The 21,508-nt window shown below is 33.9% G+C and overlaps 3 protein-coding genes across 5 annotated transcripts; 1 reads left to right on the top strand and 2 right to left on the bottom strand.

Moving 5' to 3' along the window:
- Positions 1 to 111: 111 nt before the first annotated feature.
- On the bottom strand, positions 112 to 11,303 carry LOC11424152 (protein timeless homolog). 3 transcript variants are annotated; one of them, XM_003592111.4, is made up of 22 exons: positions 11,098 to 11,301; positions 10,838 to 10,990; positions 10,582 to 10,741; positions 10,145 to 10,463; positions 9,797 to 9,934; positions 9,532 to 9,721; positions 9,282 to 9,412; positions 8,048 to 8,251; positions 7,529 to 7,695; positions 6,991 to 7,069; positions 4,537 to 5,211; positions 4,073 to 4,443; positions 3,783 to 3,857; positions 3,605 to 3,709; positions 3,136 to 3,375; positions 2,855 to 2,923; positions 2,475 to 2,699; positions 2,040 to 2,150; positions 1,509 to 1,619; positions 1,125 to 1,235; positions 859 to 966; positions 112 to 505 (listed from the first exon to the last, which is right to left on the bottom strand). In XM_003592111.4, exons 1-22 carry the CDS (start codon positions 11,198 to 11,200, stop codon positions 343 to 345), a joined length of 4,008 nt encoding a protein of 1,335 aa, XP_003592159.1. In that variant the 5' UTR covers positions 11,201 to 11,301; the 3' UTR covers positions 112 to 342. The 3 variants fall into 3 exon arrangements, with proteins under 3 accessions (XP_003592159.1, XP_039685847.1, XP_024642189.1); XM_039829913.1 differs by lacking the exon at positions 1,125 to 1,235 and having other exon boundaries at positions 11,098 to 11,303; XM_024786421.2 differs by lacking the exon at positions 1,509 to 1,619 and having other exon boundaries at positions 11,098 to 11,303.
- Positions 11,304 to 14,871: 3,568 nt separating this feature from the next.
- LOC11419730 (plastidial pyruvate kinase 2) lies at positions 14,872 to 19,448 on the top strand. Its single transcript, XM_003592110.4, has 12 exons — positions 14,872 to 15,093; positions 15,239 to 15,526; positions 15,636 to 15,801; positions 16,339 to 16,473; positions 16,625 to 16,735; positions 16,837 to 16,925; positions 17,097 to 17,159; positions 17,281 to 17,456; positions 17,677 to 17,779; positions 17,918 to 18,066; positions 18,441 to 18,549; positions 18,965 to 19,448. The coding sequence occupies exons 1-12, from the start codon at positions 14,872 to 14,874 to the stop codon at positions 19,082 to 19,084; spliced, it is 1,731 nt and encodes a 576-aa protein (XP_003592158.2). The 3' UTR covers positions 19,085 to 19,448.
- Positions 19,449 to 19,860: 412 nt separating this feature from the next.
- On the bottom strand, positions 19,861 to 20,978 carry LOC11424867 (acidic endochitinase). The gene has a single exon (XM_003592109.4). The coding sequence runs from the start codon at positions 20,871 to 20,873 to the stop codon at positions 19,998 to 20,000; it is 876 nt and encodes a 291-aa protein (XP_003592157.1). The 5' UTR covers positions 20,874 to 20,978; the 3' UTR covers positions 19,861 to 19,997.
- Positions 20,979 to 21,508: the final 530 nt, after the last annotated feature.

Below are 21,508 nucleotides of genomic sequence, written 5' to 3'. Positions count from 1 at the left end.
TCTCTCTTCACAATATCTTTTTTACAATTCCAACTCTCTTCTGTGATTCTCTGTTCATACTCAAACCACATAGAAGATTTGCAGAAAATCTAGTATAAACACGCAAATGAGTTCACAATTCACATGCTTCTGGACTTGAAAATAAATAGGGGAATTGCTTTTATAGTCAACTATACACAAAAGGATAGAATCTTAAATAATCGGTTAAATATACATACTATTTGTACAAATTGGAAGCAAACAATCAAGTATAAAAGAATACACAGGTATCTTAATCATGCTTCCACATTAAGTCAAAATAATAACGCTTCCACATTAAGTCAAAATAATAACGCTTCCACATCAGTCATCATCCTCAAGATCAACCACCATTCTCAGCTTCCTTCTGGATACAGCATTGTCAGGGAGTGTATCAACAGCCACTTCATCCTCTGAATCTTCCAAGTCAGGATCCACTTGCATATTTTCTACTTGGTGGGAATTCACGAAACCTCCTTGATTTTCACTGCAAATGTTTAATTCAACCATTAAGGTTATCAGCTAAAAGCATTAAAAAACCAAATACAAAAAACAAAAAGCTAGGATAAAGTGTGTCCATTTGTTTAAAAACATGGTGAATGCTCAACAGATGATAGTTTATGATGGCTCGGTTTTACAAAGGTTATAAGGATAAACAGCAGAACATGATTACATTAATTTCCAATAGAACAAACATGTATAAATGGAAGAATCGACAATCATTTTTTCCAAGTAGAAGCACATATATGAAGCTGGAAAAATAAACGGCTCAAAATAAATTCCTGATATACATCATCAGAATCGTCTCTAGATAGAAAACTAGAAAAACGGAATACTTACTTTGGTGCAGATTGAAGCATTTCATCCTCAGAATCATCTCTGGACAATTCATCCTCATTGGTGCTTTCATGTAAATAATCACTGGATACTGATCCATTCCTTTTTTTCCTAATTAAATAAAAAGAATTGTTAAATTCCAAATGAATGAATATAATTGTAGATCAGAAGCATGCAGAATCACCAGTTCAAACTAAATTCCTAATACAAACATTTATGGTCTTATTATAGAACTACTAGTCCCAGAAAAGGAAGCAAAGGGACATTACTTGAGGATAGAGCCAAGTATTTCTTCATCCAAATCATCTTTTGATAATTTATCCTCACCGGTCTGTTCTTGTAACTGTTTCCTTGATTCTTTTCTATTCTTCACTTTTTTCCTAAAATTACATAAAACAATAAATAAATGGAGAAACGAGGAGAGACTCATCCAGCAGAATACACATAAAGTTGCATTTGAAAATAATTGAAATTCAAATAAAGCGTGTATCTATGTATAAAATTGTAAATGCACAGGAGACAGGTCTAGAGTAGATAGAAGCAGAAGCATGAAGAATCACCAGTTCAACCTAAATTCCTAATACAAACATTCATGGTCTTGTCATTATCGTTAAACTAATAGTCCTATAAAAGGGAAGTAAAGGGGACATTACTTGAGGATAGAACCAAGTATTTCATCATCGGAATCATCTTTTGATAATTTATCCTCACCGGTCTGTTCTTGTAACTGTTCGCTTGATATGTTTCTATTCTTCCCTTTTTTCCTAAAATTAAATAGAACAATAATTAAATGGAGGAAAGAGGAGACTCATCCTGCAGGGTACACATAAAGTTGCATTTAAAAATAATTGGAATTCAGATAAAGCGTGTATCTATGTATAAAATTGTAGATACAAGCAAGACAAGTCTAGAGTAGATAGTCATAGAAGCAGAAGCATGAAGAACCACCAGTTCAAACTAAATTCCTTGTACACATAAAGTTGCATTTGAAAATAATTCGAATTCATATAAAGAGTGTATCTATGTATAAAATTGTAGATACACGAGAGACAGGTCTAGAGTAGAAGTCATAGATGCAGAAGCATGAAGAACCATGAGTTCAAACTAAATTCCTTATACAAACATTTATGGTCTTCTCATTGTCGTTAAACTACTAGCTGAAAAGGTAATAAAGGGGACATTACTTTAGGATAGAGGCGAGCATTTCATCATCAGAATCATCTTTTGATAATTTATCCTCATTGGTCTGTTCTCGTAACTGTTCGCTTGATTCTTTTCTATTCTTCCCTTTTTTCCTAAAATTATATAAAACAATAATTAAATGGAGGAAAGAGAAGAAGAAACTCGTTCTATTCTTCCCTTCAAATTACATAAAACAATAATTAAATGGAGGAAAGAGAAGAAGAGACTCATCCAGCAGGATACTTATAAAGTTGCATTTCAAAATAATTGAAATTCAGATAAAGCGTGTATCTATATATAAATTTTTTTAAAAAACATCATATATATTACGCTTTGGAATGAATTCTACATGCTGGTTAAATAATATAATTTTGTATATAGACAGAAGTATTTATATCTCGATTTTGTATATAGAACAAAGATTAACGCAACATTACCTTTTTACCAATGATATCAATGTGTCCTCATCAGATTCATGCATTCTATCATTTGAACCATCCATAAGATCCTCACCCTTTTGGTGGTTTTTTCCTCTAAAACTCTTTTGAGGAACACATAAGCCAAGTTGCTTAAGTTTTCGAGAGACTTGGGCAGGAGTGAATTTACCATCCTTGTCCAGTGCATTAGCTATCATATAGCTACATCTTCTATGGTCCTTGAAACTGCCAAATCAACAACCCAGATATTACTTGTCTTGTGTGTAAAAAATATAAGAAAATTCAGAAAACGTGTTATTTTTTAACTATTCACTCGGCATTCATTAAGAGAGCAGAGAGACAAAATTAAATCTTCCACCAAGCAGCCAAGTGACACTCACTCCTCAAATAGAACTTTGATACGAGCTTCCTGATCTTCATTGAAAGCACTGACTCTTTTTCTTTTCTGCCTGTGAATATGGAATTGAACACAAAACTCAGAGAATACCTTGACATTTAATACAATGAAAGTATAAACAATTTGTTGAACTAGGATGAACAATGATGCCAAAACATTTTGTACTAAGTAGAAAATATAAATTTTATGGAAAAATACCAGTAAGTTTTTTTTTTTACAGAACCAGTAATACTTAATAAGCATAACAGTTCATTGTATACTCACCGGTGCTGAATCAACAGGCTTCCTTCCACTGATGTATGATTCACACCTCCAGCCAATCCACCCCCTTCTAATTGATTAGGGCTTGTTGAAAATGTTTCATCAGCATCACCCTTCTTTTTCCTTGATGCAATCGTTAGCCCTAATTTTTTCAATTTACTGGATATTTGAGCTGTAGATATTTTACCATCTGGATCAAGCACTTCAGCAATACGTCGACTGCAATTTCGGTCATCTTTGAATCTGATATGTTCAAGGCATGGAAGAACCGATTATCAAAATGAATTTATCATTTTATAAACAAGAAAAAAAAAACTGACAAGCTATTAATTAATTTATCAGGCTGACTCTTTCATCTATGCACCAATGGTAGAGAACAGTAAAAAATAAAACTAAATTGTTTAATGTTGGCACTCGAATATAAACCATGGGCCAAACTTCAGACAATAAGGTTTGAGCATGTAAAACCTACTTCTCATAGAGATCCTTAATTTGTATCTCCAACTCAGCATCTAGAATCAGTTTTTTCTTTCTCCTTGGAGCTGTTTGATATTCATCTTCTAACCATGGCTCCCCACTGTTATCCAAGTAAACAAAATATCAGAAACTATAAAATCTAAATAAACTTTGATCTCAAGCTGTAAACATACTTATTATCATCTCTGTCATTCTTACTGCCTGAGGTAGAAGCAATGCCTTCAATATCATCAAGCTTTTCTCCATTGCTGAAATGAAAAATAAAAATAAAAAAATGGTCAAGCTTTTCTGCCATTCTTACTCCGGTTGCATTATCTTTACTACATAAACTATGGATCAATTAAAGCATAGATTTCCCCATAATCCTAAAAATGGTCGTCTCACTCTCAGCAAAAAAAGATTGCCAGAGCCGGAGAAAAGTTTAAATGAGAAGCTATTAAGTTAAGTTTGAACTTTATCTTACTTTTGATATCTCGAGTCATGAGAGATCACAACATCTGCTTCATCGTCACCAAGTGCATCAGCTAGGCTTCTACGAGTCCATGGTTTCCCTGGGGATGAACCGATTTCCCCATCCCCTTGAGTATCATTCCAATTTTTAGTTTCGTTTTTCAAATGGCCAAGCTCATCCAACAAATATTCTGCATTGATGTAATGGCATTCCCTTCGGGTCTTCCAGAAAAGGACTTCAACAAATAGGAGGGGCTGCTTTTTCATTTTCTTTAGCATCTTTCTGACCAAACTGTTGAGGAAATCAACAATACTTGCATATTCCTCGCAGGGGCGTGACTTTTGTTCAGCAAGGATGTCATAAAAAATTGTGAGCAGCGAAAGCTACAAGAATATTTTAACAAATTTAGAAATGTTATTCACATTCATAAACAACTACACAATTTCATTGAAGGTGAAATGCTTTCCAGACCAAACCTGGTAGAGCATGGGATGGAGTTCAAGATCATCACTAATTCTCCGCAACATGCTTATTATGTAATGATTTATAGCAAGGGAATTGCTTTTATAAAACTTGAGCAACCAACACAATTTCTGAATGATACTGTGATTCGCAAAGGCAGAGACAAGCGTCGAAACATTGAAATCAACTTCACTAACTGCATTTATTTGCTCATCTTCAGAAAAATCACCAGTGTCATCCAACATATCCTCATTAGGATGTTCAGGATTTGTGTTTTCCATTGGTTTCATACCAACTTGGGAGTTCACATCTTCCTCGACATCTTCATTTTTATTATCATCAAGATTTGTGTTTCTCACTGATTCCACACCAATTTCAAAGTTCACATCTCTCTTGACATTATTATCTCCATTATCATCAAGATTTCTGTTTTCCATTGGTTTCAAACGAACTTGGGAGTTCACATCTTTCTCGAGATTTTGATGTTCATTATCATGAGGGGTGTCTTCTTGCTCGGTGGAATTTGCATTTGGTATGGATTCCTTCTGCAGCAACTGATTTTCAGCTAATTGATTGTCAATAGAAATGCTAGCTTCTTTTTGAATGCAAGACTGATCTCCAGTTGGTTTATTCTCTGATTCTCTTGCACTGGAAATCTTCTTTTTCAATTTCCTTGCTTTTTTTGACACCTTGAATTAGATAATATAAAACAAAGAAACATTAAACTATTGAATCGAAAACATATATGTTGTTTTATCTTTTACTTCAAAATATAAATGTATCACTTTATTTTCCCTTTTCCTCTATTCTCAATTATGGAAACCATGAAAACAATAACATTCTCATGCAACAAGCTCTGTGGCAAAGATTGCAACATATTTGCAAAGTTTGAAAGGATATAATAACCAGTGAACACTGATATTTTTAAAATCTAGCAAAGGATCTCCCAGAGACCTCTTCTACTTTCCTCAATCAGATAAATCTAGATTCTGAGGCCTAAGAATATGACTAGTGAATGGTGGAAAAATACTTTAATCTCTATCTTTAACAACAAAAAGATATGCACATCATTGTGCGAAATATGGAGGAATTAAACTTACGAGCAATACAATAAATCACAAATTAATTTGGTTTAATGATGGAGAGATCAATCATGAAAGACATATTTATTACAAAGACTAATGCATAGATATCATCGCAATCAAAACGATGGTTTTTATTGATTTATAAAATGCATATGATAGAATACCTAAAGTACTCTGTAGAAGAGACTAGAAATGATTTTCACCTAAAAGACGTAAAGCGGAGTATATGGGATGTAAGTTTAGGAAGGGACAAACAATGTCCAATGTAGAGGTGAAAAATGGAGAGCATACAAAATAGTTAAAGCCCCTTCTCTTGAAGTACTTTGAATATCTATCATACAAAGTAACAAAAAGATAGCCGATGTCGATAATAAGTAGAGTTGATGAAATGTGACAAAAAGTGCCTTGGAAACACATACTTAATGTAATAAAGAAGAGGAGAGGAAGAAAGGGGAGATAGAGAGAGAAGACACAAATTTGAAAAGCATGAGTTGGTATATGATACAAAAAAGGGAATAGTAAAATCATACAATTGCCATCAAAATGGGCATGGAAAAATAGAATGAAAATCTGAAACGAGTGACGGAGAAAGTTTATTAAGTCCATACTAATAATATATCTATGATATATTAAAATGGGTTCGAGCCTTGAACAGAAAAGAAACAACAAATACATGGCAGTTGAAATGAATCAAGCAGGGCCAAGTTTCTAAGGCCTAAATCTGGCATGTATATACTTGAAATCTGGTTTCAGTATCTAATGTAGACCATAAACCTATCATTAAATAAGCTTACAAACTTGTGTCTTTATATAGAACAATTTTCTTAAATCATTAAACATGCCAATAAGAATGATTAATAAATTATTTTAAAATCTCATAATAGTAATAACAACAATCATATTTCCAAAAAATAAAAAGTAATACAGAAATCAAAATATTATCTTGTTATTTATAGGTTTAAATAAACCGACTCATTAGGTCTAAAAGGCTTTTGAATATCTAGATTTGGCCCTTTTTTGCTAAATAGGTTTTTTGAAATAGTATGGACCTAATCAATTTTGTAAATAAGTCTAGTGTGAACTAAACTTAGTGTAAACAACTCCATAAACCCCCAATAGACGATTTGACCTATTTTCATCTATAAAAACACTTGATTTAAAAATGTGTGTTATATAGAAATAATTAAAATGTTCTTTTGATCGGAAAATAGTTGATGAAAACTTTGCATGTGGCAGCCATTTGGACAGATTTCATGTAAGTAAAGGTTATTGTTGTTATTCTTGTTGTTAGTATCGTCGTTGTTGGCGTTATTATTAATTTATTATATACAGAGAACTTAGATAGCAAGATTAGACACACACCAATACATAATCACAACTTACCCTCAATGTTCCTCGAGACTGAAGATGATCCATTAGTTTTACAACCTTGCAAATGATTTCAACCAAATCTGCAAGAGCACTGCAAGAAAGAACAATCTGAGTATGGCAGCAAGGAAAGAACAGTTGATTAAACAGACAGACACACAACGAAAATACAAATAAAAATCAGTATTATACCTTCTATGACAAACAATTGTGCACATAAGTTAAGTTGAATGGTGCCAATTAGTTAAGTTGAATAAAAAGCATAAAACTAGCCGGACAGGAAAGGATTCTCTTTGTAAATATATTATTACAAAGCATGTTGGAATATAATTTTCATCTATTTTATTACACTCAAACCAGTATGTAGTGCTCCAATTCATTCTTGTATAAGGACATAAAAATACTACTCAATCCATATACATCTCGTGGCTTTTCAATTATTCAAAGTATGAAGGTTGCTAGGGTATGAATTTACTATACTAGAAAAACATTTCAGGCATGTTCATGGTTAAGTAATGTGATGTTTTTCTTAATTAAAATGAAGAGTTGAAACCTTTTGCATTGTTTGTGGGTGTCAAACGTTTTGATCAAATTCAAGAGAAATTGAGTCATCCCTTCTTCAGTCTGATCATAAAACAACTTGTACAGAAGAATGCGAGCTGTTTGCGGCTCCTTAGAGTCTTCTGGCAGCAACTTAAGTACTAGATCCAGCATGCGAATCTGCAAACAAAGAAAGAGCAATTAGGAAGCATTTGATGAGAATATGAAGAAAGGTAGAGTTCTTGTCTGTGTTCCTATGTTCAACTTGATATATTAGAGGCAGCAATGTCCTGATCTGCACAATTGACCAAAATAATAATAATAATAGCGAAAAAATGAAAGACTTGGAATACAAACCAAAAATGGAATGAGATAGAGTTTACAAAGCTAAAAGCATAGTGTTGTTTATAAAAGTGAACTAGCTGTAAAATGTATTTATGATAGCTTAGACACCTCTGTTAAGAGCACAAGTACAGATTTAAGAGAAGGCAAAACAGAAAGCTGTAGAGAAGCAGCTGATAGTACATATTACCATGTTTTTCAAAAGAGAACCAGCTGCAGATAGAAACATGTAGTCATTGGTCTCCTTTAGACCATCATAGGCCTGCCGCCACTTTGAAATGACTAATTGAAACATTGACTCATTCAAGGATGCTTCAATTGGGCCACATATTTTACCACTGTAATCTGAAGCATCAGCATCATTATCATCAAATGCGTGTCTTTCTTCCTTGATCTGGTAAAGAGGAGAAAATATGTATAAAAAACATCTTCTCGCAAATGTAGATTGACAAATGACAGTTATGCTATTTACAAATAAAGGAACAAGTGATATCTCAACCAAAATCTAGATGAACATGTGTGATGCTGTAGTTTATCTTCTAAATTTATTTGATTGATTTCCAAATTTTCAGCCAAAATTCTTTTATGAAATTATCATTTAGCACGTGACCAATGACTCATTTCATTTCATATTAATTTTCATGATTCCAAAAGGCATGTAAAAAAAAGGGGAGAAAGTATATGTGTGTGGGTGTGAATGGCAGGAGAAAGGATATATTAATGCAAGTAACTGTAAGTACAAATAATCATTATATGAAAAGTTTGTCTATGAGAATTGTAACTACTTGAATAGACAAATCAGAAATCCAATGTGGTTGTGATAGAACCCAGAAATTCGTCCTCGTGAACTTAGCTCAGTTGGTTTGGACAATGCATAAAATATCCAAGGTCTGGGGTTCAAACCCCGGCCACTACCAAAAAAAAAAAGAACCCAGAAATTCAAAGAGGAAAATGTGTGTTTATTATTTACTGAAAATGGAGCTCAAAGGTTCTATAATGGAAAATAAACAGAATGGAAGAGATAGACCAGAGTTCAAGAACTCCTAACCAGGGCACAATGCTCCTAACCAGAGAGAAAACTCTCCTAACCAACTCTAACAATATTTTTCAATGAATGTTCACTATCTTACTTCCCGCCTTTATAATCACATTGCATATGCCCACTAATTGTCATCGACAATTCTTCATCTTTTCTATTCAACCCATATATTGAGCTTAGGCCCAAACCGGTATCCTAACAGGTTGCCTACTGCTAAGAGCTAAGTAATATGAAAACAAATAGAAATGTGAGGAGAATCTATATTAAAGTCCAATGTGTAGATGTATCAGTAATCCACGAGAAGTTAAGCGAAGAATTTTAGTTTGAAAAAGGAACAGAGAAAGGCATGCCAAGAGATGTACTGTGTTCACATTATTATTCTCACCTTTGAAGTTGAATGCTTGTAAAACTGGAATGAAGTGACAAATTCAGCCACTTGAAAGAAAAAAACGACGTCAGTTTTTTGAACTGCAGGATGTTCCTTTTCAATATCTTCACGGACGGATCGCATCAAAACTGATACAGATTTAAGTATCAATGAGATTACTTGTACCTTTATTATAATAGGAAACCCACACACACACATATATCATTTGTAAATCGCAAATGATACACCATTTTCTGAAAAAGCATACCGTTGTATCCCACAGAAAGAAACTGATCGACAAATCCACGAAGCAACTCCAAGATTGTATCCGTTGTTGAAGGCAACTTTGGGTGATCCCACGCAATTGTTTTGGCTCGACCCCGAGTAACATTTTGTGATTTAAGATGCATATTATGAGAAGAATTAGGATTTCCCTTAACTACGGCTTTAGAACCGTCCTGCCAAAAAGAATAAACTGGTGTCATTCAAGTTCACAGCATTAAAAGCTAGTAGAATGGGTAAAAAACAAGTACCATGGTAACCCGTGCAAATGTTGCATTGAATTGTGAATGCCGACCGATATTGCCAAGCCTACTAATGATTCTTTTCTTCTTTTCTTCCTCCATGATGGACTGGAGACTATCAAGAGAAGCTTGGGAGTCTTCGTCCGCCTGAAATAAGATATGCAAAATGTAAGTGACCAAACAATATACAACCAAAGGGTAAGAATTAAGATATTACAGCACAAGAGAGGTAATATACATTGAAGTCTTGTAAAAATATGTTAGCAAAGCGTAGTTTAGAAATAAAAATATAAACTAACAGGGCACTCCTGGAGAGGTTGGCTAAGATATGATGTTGCTGAAGTTCAGTGAGGTTACCTTCGATCCATTCGAATAGCCCCGGATAATCAACTCTGGATCCTGGCCCATAAAAATGTAATGAAAAATTTCGAGCAGAAGCAAGTTATCCTGACGGAGATAGACATTAGAACTCCCAACATTTTGAGATACAACCAAGATTATATCCATCACATTCTCGCGGAACAAAAGGTCCAGAAATTTATCTCTGAGCGATAAAAAATGACTAGCAGATCCTGCTGATTTCAGATGCAACGGGATTTCTTGAACAGCTAGGATATTTCTAAATAATGTAAACACCAATTGTACCAATTTCCAATCATCCTCCGTGAACTTATTACTGTAAACAAACAAACACAAAACAAATAAATAAAATTAGCAAAAGAAATGAGTGATTTTTTCTTCCAATTTCTATTGTTCAAATCATTAGTAACAAGATGAAATTCTGATAAACTCACAGTTCCAAATTCTCAAGTGGTTTTTCTAGAATCGACACTATCACCGTGACAACATCACCGTTAGTCACTGCAGATTTCAAGTCCCACAGATACTCCAACTGCTGAGATACCTCAGTCGAACCAGGTTCAATCGGCATTGTAAGAAACACCAAAACCTTAACTGAAAATTTCAACAACAAAAATAAAACTCAACACCAACCAATCCAATGAATCAAATCTCAAACAGAAAATTTACTCAATTTTTATAAACTTAAACCTGCATTGAGAAGCATGCTACGATCTTGGTGGTAATGCTCTATAATCGGTACCAAATCCTTTGAAACGATGTTCCATTTACACACTAGCTTGAACACATCGCGGGATTGCGGATCATCACGTCTCAAAAACCTCAACAAATCTTTCAAATTATCTAATAAAATCCCAAAAACAAAAATAACCAATTAATCATTACAAATCTGCATCGAATCAAATCTAATCCAATAAAAAAATGAAAAAATGAAACAAATTCATTCATACCGAGACAGTATTCACCCTTGGAATAACCGATTCGTTTGCCTTCATCATCTTCTTCAATGGCGCCGAGACCGCTGCAGATTAGGGATAATCCATCGGTGTCCATGGTGTTTGGGTTTTGAGAGAACGAAGAGATTTGGGGATTTTTTTGGAGTTGAAGTGTTGCAAAAATGGGGTTTTTGTTTTTGGGGTCTTAGTGGAAATGGCGGAAAATTTTCCCGCGTTTTTTCAGTGCTTGAGAAGGAAACGCTGTCGTTTCGTTTCATGGGTAAAGAAGGGTTTATTAACGAGCCTATCTTTTAATTTGGAAAATGTTATTGGCAGCTACACGTTTTAATTTTTTCACCTCCTCTCTCTTTGAGGTAATATTTTTTTGAAGACGGAGCTACTATTCAAAAGAATTTTAACAGCTAAAATTAAATACACAAAATTCATCAAAAAATAAAGACACTCACAAAAAAGAAATACTATAAGGAAAATGTCTCCTATACAAAACTTGCATATGAATATTCAAGATGAAGGAAAAAAATAATATCCAAAACAATTTTTACAAAATGAAAATTTGTTTCCATTTTCAAGGTATCGTAAATGTTGCATACTAGTTCTTTTGTGTTGGTAATATTTAGTGAATCACAAATTTTGAACATAAAATAATGGAGTACGTTTTATTTAACATAAAAGAGTAAATGTTAAAGAAAAACGAGTGTTACTTGCACTTTTAGTAAATTAAATACATATATATTTTAGTCTACAAATGCTATTTTTGCATTATAAATTTGCAAAAGTAATCGTTTATAATAAATATGGTTATTTTAAATGAGACATGTGATACTTTTTTTTACCAAAACACATAATTTTAGATAGAAAGATAATTTTGTAAAAAATAAAAATAACAATGCACACTTTAAAATTGTTAGAGAGTTGCAACTTTGTCTGCTACCACTCTAGTAATAATGTTTTTTTGGAGTTGAAAGATGAAATGAACAACGATCATTGAAACTCGAATACATACATAGAGGGATCAAAGTTTGAATCTAGGTCATCGAGTTTGGCCATATAATTTTTGTACTGATTATAGTCTCTTTAAAAATTTATATACTCTTTTTTCTGTCAAAAAATACAATTATAAAATCTTTTTTTACAACGGGATTATAAACTTTCATTTATTTTTCTCTATAATTGCGCTGCCTTTAAATTGTGCTCCGTTACCTTTTCTCGCAATTTTCGACCAAAAGTTTGTTGGTCGTTATTGTAGCTTCTGCAAAATCATAAATATTTTAGTTTGATAATTGGCAGCAAAGGGAGATTATAGATGTAATATGTATTTTAACGATGTAATTTTGGTACTTTATTGTAAAATATGTTAGTTGCGTGGTCAATGGATATCCATGTTTTGAAATTCTAATTTTCATGTATAATGATTTTCCCATAATATATAGCGTGTGTTTTGAAAATGATTTGATTTTCTTTGGGGTGGTTTGTTATTTTATCTTGGTTTTATTTCCTCTTGTTTCTCTTACGGCTAATGCATAAGTATTGCACTTCCTTCACCAATTCAAGTATGACTTATGCTTGGATTCGTTTTAATGAATTTTTAGTCGTTAAAAAACAAAACATAACTTGCTGAACATTATGATATAAAATGGTTGAAGTGGAAGCAAAATTTCTTTGATGTCCCTTTTGTGGTTGAAGTTGATTGGTAAAGAGTGAAATTTTAGGATATTGTGGTATCAGGTCTACTTGGTTGTTTCTATTGTGTCATTTTGGATTGTTTTGCTCTGTTGCACATGTGATTTTTGCAACGGTTAGAATGGTTGATGTGTCTTGGAATTAGATCAAGCTGCTTAATTGTTGTCAGGTATAGTAGGTGAAATATTTCTCTACAATCGCGGTGCGGTATTATCAACATACTGTTAGCCCGTGTTTTTATATGTGCATTTCGACAGACGAGTTGGCCATCAAGACTGCGAAATTCTCCAACTGCAAGTTGAGAAACAAAGATTTCAACAAGTTCTTTATTTCGACTAGGAGATTCTAATCCTCTATGAAGAGGCAAAATTGAAGGTTCAAACACGTGGGAAAGCAAGTCTAAGCTGTAAAAATGATTTAGTTTCTAGGCGTTGGTCTGTTAGTTATTTTTCCTGTGTATATAGTAGTTTTTTTGTAAGAAAAAGAGGTCACAAATCACTTATCAAAAGTTCTTCAAACTCAAAGTACCCAGTTAGAGAGAAACGAGTGTCATAATGTATGTAATGATTTGTTGAACCTTTTACTTATTAATGCAATGCAATTTACTTTTCTTTAAAGTTCATTTGTCTTCTAAATTCTAAGTCTTTTTATCTTTTAATCCTTAAGCACATTGTTGATTCCTGTCGAAAGACGATTATCTTCATCGTAAAAATAATTTTCTTCATCTTGTTTATAAACAAATTTATGAATGTGATGAACATTCATGCATTTTCTTGAAAATCCTTGCACAACATCTTAGGATTTCTAATTTGATCCTACAGGTAACATTTTAAAACTAGTATTCTTGTTTACCAAAAACACTAGCAAACACGTACATTGGGACTTTTCCCGATATCTTTAGATATTTAGGGTTTCATTATTGAAGCATATGTTATGATGTTAATTGCATTCAAGAATTCCCAACTATTGTGGAATTGAAAGCGTAAAGTGACAATCCTTATTAAGTGATTGAGGTTGGTGGTCTACTGTGGAATGCTTCAACAAACTACATGAATTTGGTTTTCAAATTACTCATCCAGTGGGTTAACATCTTGGGATTGACTTAGTATACTTGGATTGTATTCTAGTACACTTGATTTCACCTATCTTATATAGTGGCATAATATGTTCTAATATGTTTTTGGTTTCCCTTTTGAATTTGCGGATAGTCATATGCTGCACTCAAGTTGAGACATCATAAATATATTGTATTGAATTTAAGGGAAGAAAATTTCGAAATATGTGAGGGTCCATACTCTTAAGTTATTGTCTTTTTTATATTAATTTTTTTATTATCATTCATCTACAGGTTCCATGAGATCAAGGACACTACTATATCATTGAGTTATGAATTAACACGTGAAATAGATCTACCTCATCTTTTATCACAACTATTTTAACAACTGTATTATTATTTATTTTGTTAGCAGTTGGAAGTCGTTCTTCAACATAATCAAGTTTTACCCTTCTCACAAATAACCAGTTTATTTCCTTCTTGACATATTTTAAGGCAACACACAAGAAAACTATTTTTTCTAAAATAGAGAAATGATTATATGCACGAGGACAACAAGCACGAATATTTAATGACCCTTGAATATGTGAAACATACTACTAGATTAATTTTCTCTCTCCTCCCATGGATCGTATGGGAGGTGCTCTATTGCCGTTGATACGGTTGCTCAAGTCAAAAATCTAGTTTAATTTGAAAAATAAATATTTGAAAAATAAATTGGGGCAAAAGGAACGGAGAAAGAGTAGTAAACCACAAATCGAAAACGACGTCGCAATTAGTATCTTCGAAGTAAGTCGTGTTGTACAGCACTTTCGGAACAAGAAAAAGGTTTTAATGTTGTTGGTCTGTTCGATAGAAACGAAGAAAATCTTCTTGTCTTGTCGTCCTTTTCCTATTTCTCTCCGCCGTTTCTAACGCTCTTTTCTTCATACCTTCAATTTCTCCTTCTTCTTATCAACCTCTCTCTCTCACACACTCTTCTCATTCTCTTCAACCCCCCCCCCCCCCCCCCCCCCCCCCCCCTCTCTACAACAATGTCTCAGGTTCGATCCATTCAAACCTCCTTCTCACGCCCCACTTCAGGATCTACACATGACAGGTCTCAAACCTTGTTAAAGCCTCCATCTTTTTCCTCCAAAATCTTCCCACCTAAGTCTAACAATCCCCCCAAGCTTTGCTTCACAACCTCCCCCATCAATGCAAGAAAGTCCTCATCTGCTGAAGTTGTCCCTGTCTCACCCGAAGACGATTCAAAGGTTCGTTCTTTATCTATCTCTTATTCTTATTTTGCTTCTGTTTCTTGTTTCATAAGGAAAAAAAAAGATGGGTCAGTGAGAAAATTTGATTTTTAGGAAGTGTTGAGAAAATTGTTGTGACCCTTTTGGTTTTTGTGGTGAATAGATTGAAGAGGAGTTGCAGAAGTTACACGTTTTGCAACAAGTTGGTAATGTTTCTGGTGGAATCTGGTCTAAGCCAATGATTAAAAGAAAGACTAAGATTGTTTGTACTATTGGTCCTTCTACTAATACAAAGGAAATGATTTGGAAACTTGCTGAGGCTGGAATGAATGTTGCTCGTATGAATATGTCTCATGGTGATCATGCTTCTCATAAGAAAGTTATTGATTTGGTGAAAGAGTATAATGCACAATCTAAAGATAATGTTATTGCAATCATGCTTGACACCAAGGTAAGCTATTTTTCCTTCTCATTGAAGTTTATTTGCTGGTATGATGATATTTTCAGGATCATGGTATCGTTTTTGTGTCGCTGATAATTTATTTTTCTATGTATTTCAGGGTCCTGAGGTTAGGAGTGGGGATTTACCACAACCAATCATGTTAAAAACTGGCCAGGAATTCACTTTTACTATCCAGAGCGGTGTTGGAACTGCTGATTGTGTCAGCGTGAACTATGATGATTTTGTCAACGATGTTGAAGAAGGGGACATGCTTCTTGTTGATGGTATGATTGCTTACTGATACAACTAAAATATTCAATTTACTAATGATTTTGTGTCGTGCTAAATGATTGATGAATCGGCAAACACGAGAGTAGTATATTCTTATATTACTTTCTTTAATCTTATTAAATATTGTCTGCTGCAAAGGGGGCAAGTCTCATTGTCTCGGATAGAAAAATAGCGTTGTAATTTGTTTATTACAGATTGCGGAAAATAGCCTTTGTTCAAATTCTGCTATGATGCAATGCTATAGCACTGCTACTAGTTGATAACACTCTGTACTAAATAGGGTATTGTGGAACAATATCAATTTGTTCAAATTTCGCTACGCTGTTGCACCACTATAACAACTATTTGACAACATTGATCCCAAGGCAGTGTGGCTTAGTGGCCTTATAGTGCTTTGCATAGTTAGAGCTTTGACATTCTTATTGTTGGAAACTATCGTCAATTTCCTATTTATCTCTGGAAGTGTGAGCACCAAATCTTTGATTGTAGGCCATCTTATGTGAATTTCTGCCTCTTGATGTATGATGTAGGTGGTATGATGTCGTTCTTGGTTAAGTCCAAGACAGCGGATTCCGTGAAATGCGAAGTTATTGATGGAGGAGAGCTCGCGTCACGGAGGCATTTGAATGTTAGAGGAAAAAGTGCAACACTGCCTTCAATCACTGGTTAGACTTTGGATTATTATTCCTATTCTTGATAATTTCTTATTATTGCCTATCACTTTTTCGTCTTCTCTGTAGGTGGCTGTTGGTTTGGTTGGGGGTTAAGGTTATGTTGGTTTCCAAGGCGCATAACATTCCTTTTAATTTGTTGCAGAAAAGGATTGGGATGACATCAAATTTGGAGTCGATAATGAAGTTGATTTCTATGCCGTTTCTTTCGTTAAGGATGCACAAGTAGTTCATGAGCTGAAGAATTATTTGAAAAGTAATTATTCAATAATCAATATACTTTTTTTTCCAATTAATACCACTGATTAGTTTGCTCGATTATTTAGAAATATGATCAATTCCACTTATCAAATGCAGGCTGTGGTGCTGATATACATGTAATTGTAAAAATTGAAAGTGCAGACTCTATACCGAACTTGCATTCAATTATTACTGCATCTGATGGGGTAATAACCTAATCCTGCATTATTTCATTAATTTGTTGCCTAACTGGCCTGATTTGGAGAATCGGGATTATTAAGCATATACTGTAGAAACATAAATCTTTAGCATTGAATTGATTTTGTTCACTGATTTACTCTGGATGCTCACCTGTCTTCTTTTACCATCCTGTCTAGGCTATGGTTGCAAGAGGAGATCTTGGTGCAGAACTCCCTATTGAGGAGGTTCCGCTTTTGCAGGTAAAATTGTTTTTAAACAAATTTGCGTTTAATTAATTGTAAATATAATAATTTGGTGTTTTTTCGATAACTGGACATTAGTATGTGCTTATCTTAACTTCCATAATGCTTGCTAATGCAGGAAGAGATAATAAGGATATGCCGTAGCATGGGAAAGGCCGTTATTGTAGCCACAAATATGCTGGAAAGTATGATTGTTCACCCCACGCCAACCAGAGCAGAGGTATCTGATATTGCAATTGCTGTTCGAGAAGGTTCCGATGGAATAATGCTTTCTGGAGAAACTGCACATGGAAAGTAAGTAAATCCACATCTCAATGTGCATAGTTACCTTGACATGCGGATATTTCTTCAATTTCAGTTCTTAGAAAGGAATATAAATATGGTAATCGATTTCAGTTCGCTTAAATATCACAATCGAATTATTGTTGCAATAGCATCTCACTGATTTAGAAGACGAATCTAAAGCAAGAGGGTTTACAGAAAGCGACATAATATGGTATTTATTATATTGCAGGTTTCCAATTAAAGCTGCGAAAGTAATGCACACCGTAGCATTACGGACAGAAGCCGCTTTACCAAATGGGCAGATGCCACCTAATATTGGCCAAGTATTCAAGGTCTAAACTTCAAGTTCAATGTGTTTTATTGCTATTTGCTATGCTGACTTTTTTAAAACTACCCTCATTTTAATGTCGGAAATGAATAAATTATTCCGGTCGACACTGAAATGTGATTTATTCTTTTTGGTTGTGCAGAACCACATGAGCGAGATGTTTGCATACCATGCAACCATGATGTCCAATACCCTTGGAACATCAACTGTTGTCTTCACTAGATCGGGTTTCATGGCTATTCTATTGAGCCATTATCGACCTGCAGGCACCATATTTGCTTTTACTGATCAGTGAGTTATTTCCCCACCCTTTCTGTTGTTGCTTAAACCTCTTAAAATAGAAGATGACTAGATAAACATGAAACTAATTGAATCAATAGCATTGTATGTATTCCTAAGTATGTTTGAGAGATTATTCTGAAATGTATTGTGTTAAATTGTTTGGATATTTGCCTCAATAATTAGTCTTACTTTTTTTTTTGGGTTGGATATCTATGCTTGGTTTACAAATAAAACTGACTGATTAAATGACCTTATTAACTGATCAGTTCGATTTATTTTGTTGAAGTGTGTATTTCAACTGAAAACTATTGTGTTTATCTGCACTTATTATAATTTATAACTATGACGACTTTGATGTTTACCTAATTTTGGTGGCTATGCAGGAAAAGGGTACAACAGAGGTTGGCTTTGTATCAAGGTGTCTGTCCTATTTACATGGAATTCTCTGATGATGCTGAAGAGACATTCACAAAAGCCTTGGATTTGTTGCAGGTAATTTTTGGAAGATATCTTTAATATGGGTTGAGATTTACCTACATAGTACTTCTAAGAACTTCTAATTTAACAAATAACAGTTATGGCATTGAATTTTAACTCATTTTTCCTCTCATATTTTATTTTTTTGGTACACCTCTCATATTATTATTTGGCTTTACATTCGAACATTTAACCATGTAGGTTCATTCATGCATGCAGTAATTAACCACGGTCCATTGACCTTTACACATTTATGAACTTCTTAGTGGTTTACAGTATAAACTAATACTTCGTGTTGCAATTACCAATGAAAATGTCAACTGAGTTGTATTTAGAAATTAGAACTGAACTCTAATAGGACTTACTTAAACAAGGAGCTCCGTTTTAATTTTAGTTTGTTCACGAGCTTACACATTGTTTCCATATGCAGAAGAATGGAATGGTTAAAGAAGGAGAAGAAGTAGCCCTTGTACAAAGTGGAAGGCAACCTATATGGAGGTTCCATTCCACTCACAATATTCAGGTCCGAACAGTAGCTGCCACAAATTAAGTTTCAGCCCGAGGCCTACACATACTTTTAGAAGTTACACATCCTCTTCTTGGTGTGTTGATACCAATCTTGCATTTTGGTTATTTAATTTGTTTGCTTCATAGGTTTCATCTTTTCTTCATTTTATTGCTTTCCTGTTTTCATTATTTGTTCTTCTGTAAACTCTTACTGTGGTTCAATATTTAGTTAGAATGGTCATATGTTAGTTTATGTCATTGGAAATTTTGATAAGAAATCATAATCTGAATCACATTCAGCCATATCCCGGGACTGTTATATTTTAGCTTGTTGTTTGTAGTGTTACAACTGCACCTCGAGTTACTATTGTCATGTGACTTTCTAAAGAATTGTGTATTCAGTTTTATATTTTATGTCTTTATGAATAAGCTTACGCTAGAGCTTTGAGTATCTAGTATGTCACATTCTCAGTCATTCTTAGAGCATCCACAATGGAGACCATCAATTTGAAGTTCTTAAATGGATCCCACGTGTACACATCACATTTTTATAATTTTTTAATAACAATACCTAATAAGCACTCGGTCGCTCCAAAGAATCCAGCACCAGGAATCTTAGTAGCCAATACTAAAATTTTCTTACTCATGAGGAAATTCATTTTCCTTATGATTTGTTGAGAGCTTCTAAACAAGAAAATAATTAACAATACATTCGTTTTCCTTTTTTTCTTTCTTTCAAACTTCTTGATTAAATGAAGAGACAAAAACAAAAACAAATAAATCTTTTAAAGTCACACAAGCGTGTAAATTCCAAGCAGGCACACAAATAAATAACAATTAATAGTATTAAAGTACAATAACCAAATTACAATAACATAGTTTTTCTTTATTTTCTATTAATTTAAAAATAGAACGAACAAGACACAAATTTATTGACAAATAGCAACTACGTACCTTCACACGCTAGCGATAATGGAACTGCTATAACCAGTCCACTCATCAAAGTATCTTGACCAAAGCATTACACCTCCATACTTTGATGTATCCTGAATCAGAGGTAGGATTTGAGACGTCAACACATTGGCCGGAATAAAACCGCTTCCAGCTGCGTCCTTAGCCGCCGGCAACCCCAAAAATATCTTCCAAGCTGGAATAGTAGTTGTCCAATGTTTCCATGAACTCACAAGGTTATTCATTCTATGTTTATTATAATCACATGCTTGATTATTATAGAACTGAACCCAAACAAAGTCAAAAAGTCCTGTTTCAAGGGCTCTTCCTAAGAATCTATCAGGAAATGGACATTGAGGAGCAGCACTTAGATAAACCCCGTTATAATCCTTGAGAAATCGTGCAAGGTGTTGCCAATTTTTTGTGGAACCAATTTCAATGTCAAAATCTATGCCATCTAACACAGCATCACCAAATGGTCTTGAATATGACGTGCCACCCAAGAAAGTGTTCCATAAATATCTTGAGAAGCTTCTAGCATCCTCAATTGAAGACAAAGAGTATCTTCCGAGTCCACCGCCGATAGAAAGAAACATTGTGATACCTCTGCTCTGGCAATACTTGATGCTGTGACTTAATTTGGTGCATGAATTAGTTGAAGGGTTGCAGTGACCTGCTAAGTTCAACGTAGGGGTTCGACCTTTGCCGAATCTGGAGAGGAAGGCAATGTTTATGTGGGTGTATCTCCCAGTGGCACATGTTTCATACAGTGAGCCTTCTTCACCATTTTGGCCCCAGTAGATGGCTATGCCACCAGCATAGGAGGTTCTAACAAGAGTGAGGAAAAGAAAAAGTGACAAGGTATGAGAATTCTTTGCCATCTTTGTGAATGTCTGGGGTTGTTGTGACTTGTGAATGATTACTCTTTGCACTTGTGATATTTATACTGTGAATGGGTTGTATTCACACCTTGACGTAATCTAATAATATTTTACACTAGCTTCCAATTATATCTAAATAAATATACATGTTCATATGTTTTGCCAAGTAATAATATAATAGTGATACTATAATGACCTATGGTTATACTTAGGTGTAAAATATTTAGTTTTTATGTATGATGATGATTATAATCTATCAAAAAAAAAAAAAGTATGATGATTATTAAAATCTTATTTCTGTTAGTTTTTCATTTTCATAAATAGGCGGAGAAAGATTCATGTTAGATTTTAAATTAGATAAAATAATATTCCGTGAACATAATTTGGTATGTAGGACAATGCAGTATATATGCGGAAAATAATATCTAATAAAATAGCCAATTCAAATTGATTGGTTTGGATATCATATTCGAGAATTCAACTCGATAAGCCAAAACAAACTGATATCCACACCTAAACTTGCATACGTCTAAGACAATAAGATAAAGAAATCTTTACCTTCATACATTCAAACATTTTCTATTGGTGGCTTGACGTGGAGGGCAAAATTTAAGTTAGAAAGGGATGAGAGATAA

The sequence above is a fragment of the Medicago truncatula genome, chromosome 1, assembly GCF_003473485.1.
Source record: "Medicago truncatula cultivar Jemalong A17 chromosome 1, MtrunA17r5.0-ANR, whole genome shotgun sequence".
Taxonomy (NCBI): Eukaryota; Viridiplantae; Streptophyta; class Magnoliopsida; order Fabales; family Fabaceae; genus Medicago; species Medicago truncatula.
The sequence above is the reverse complement of the archived record's forward strand: the minus strand, read 5'-3'. Positions and strand labels throughout refer to the sequence as shown.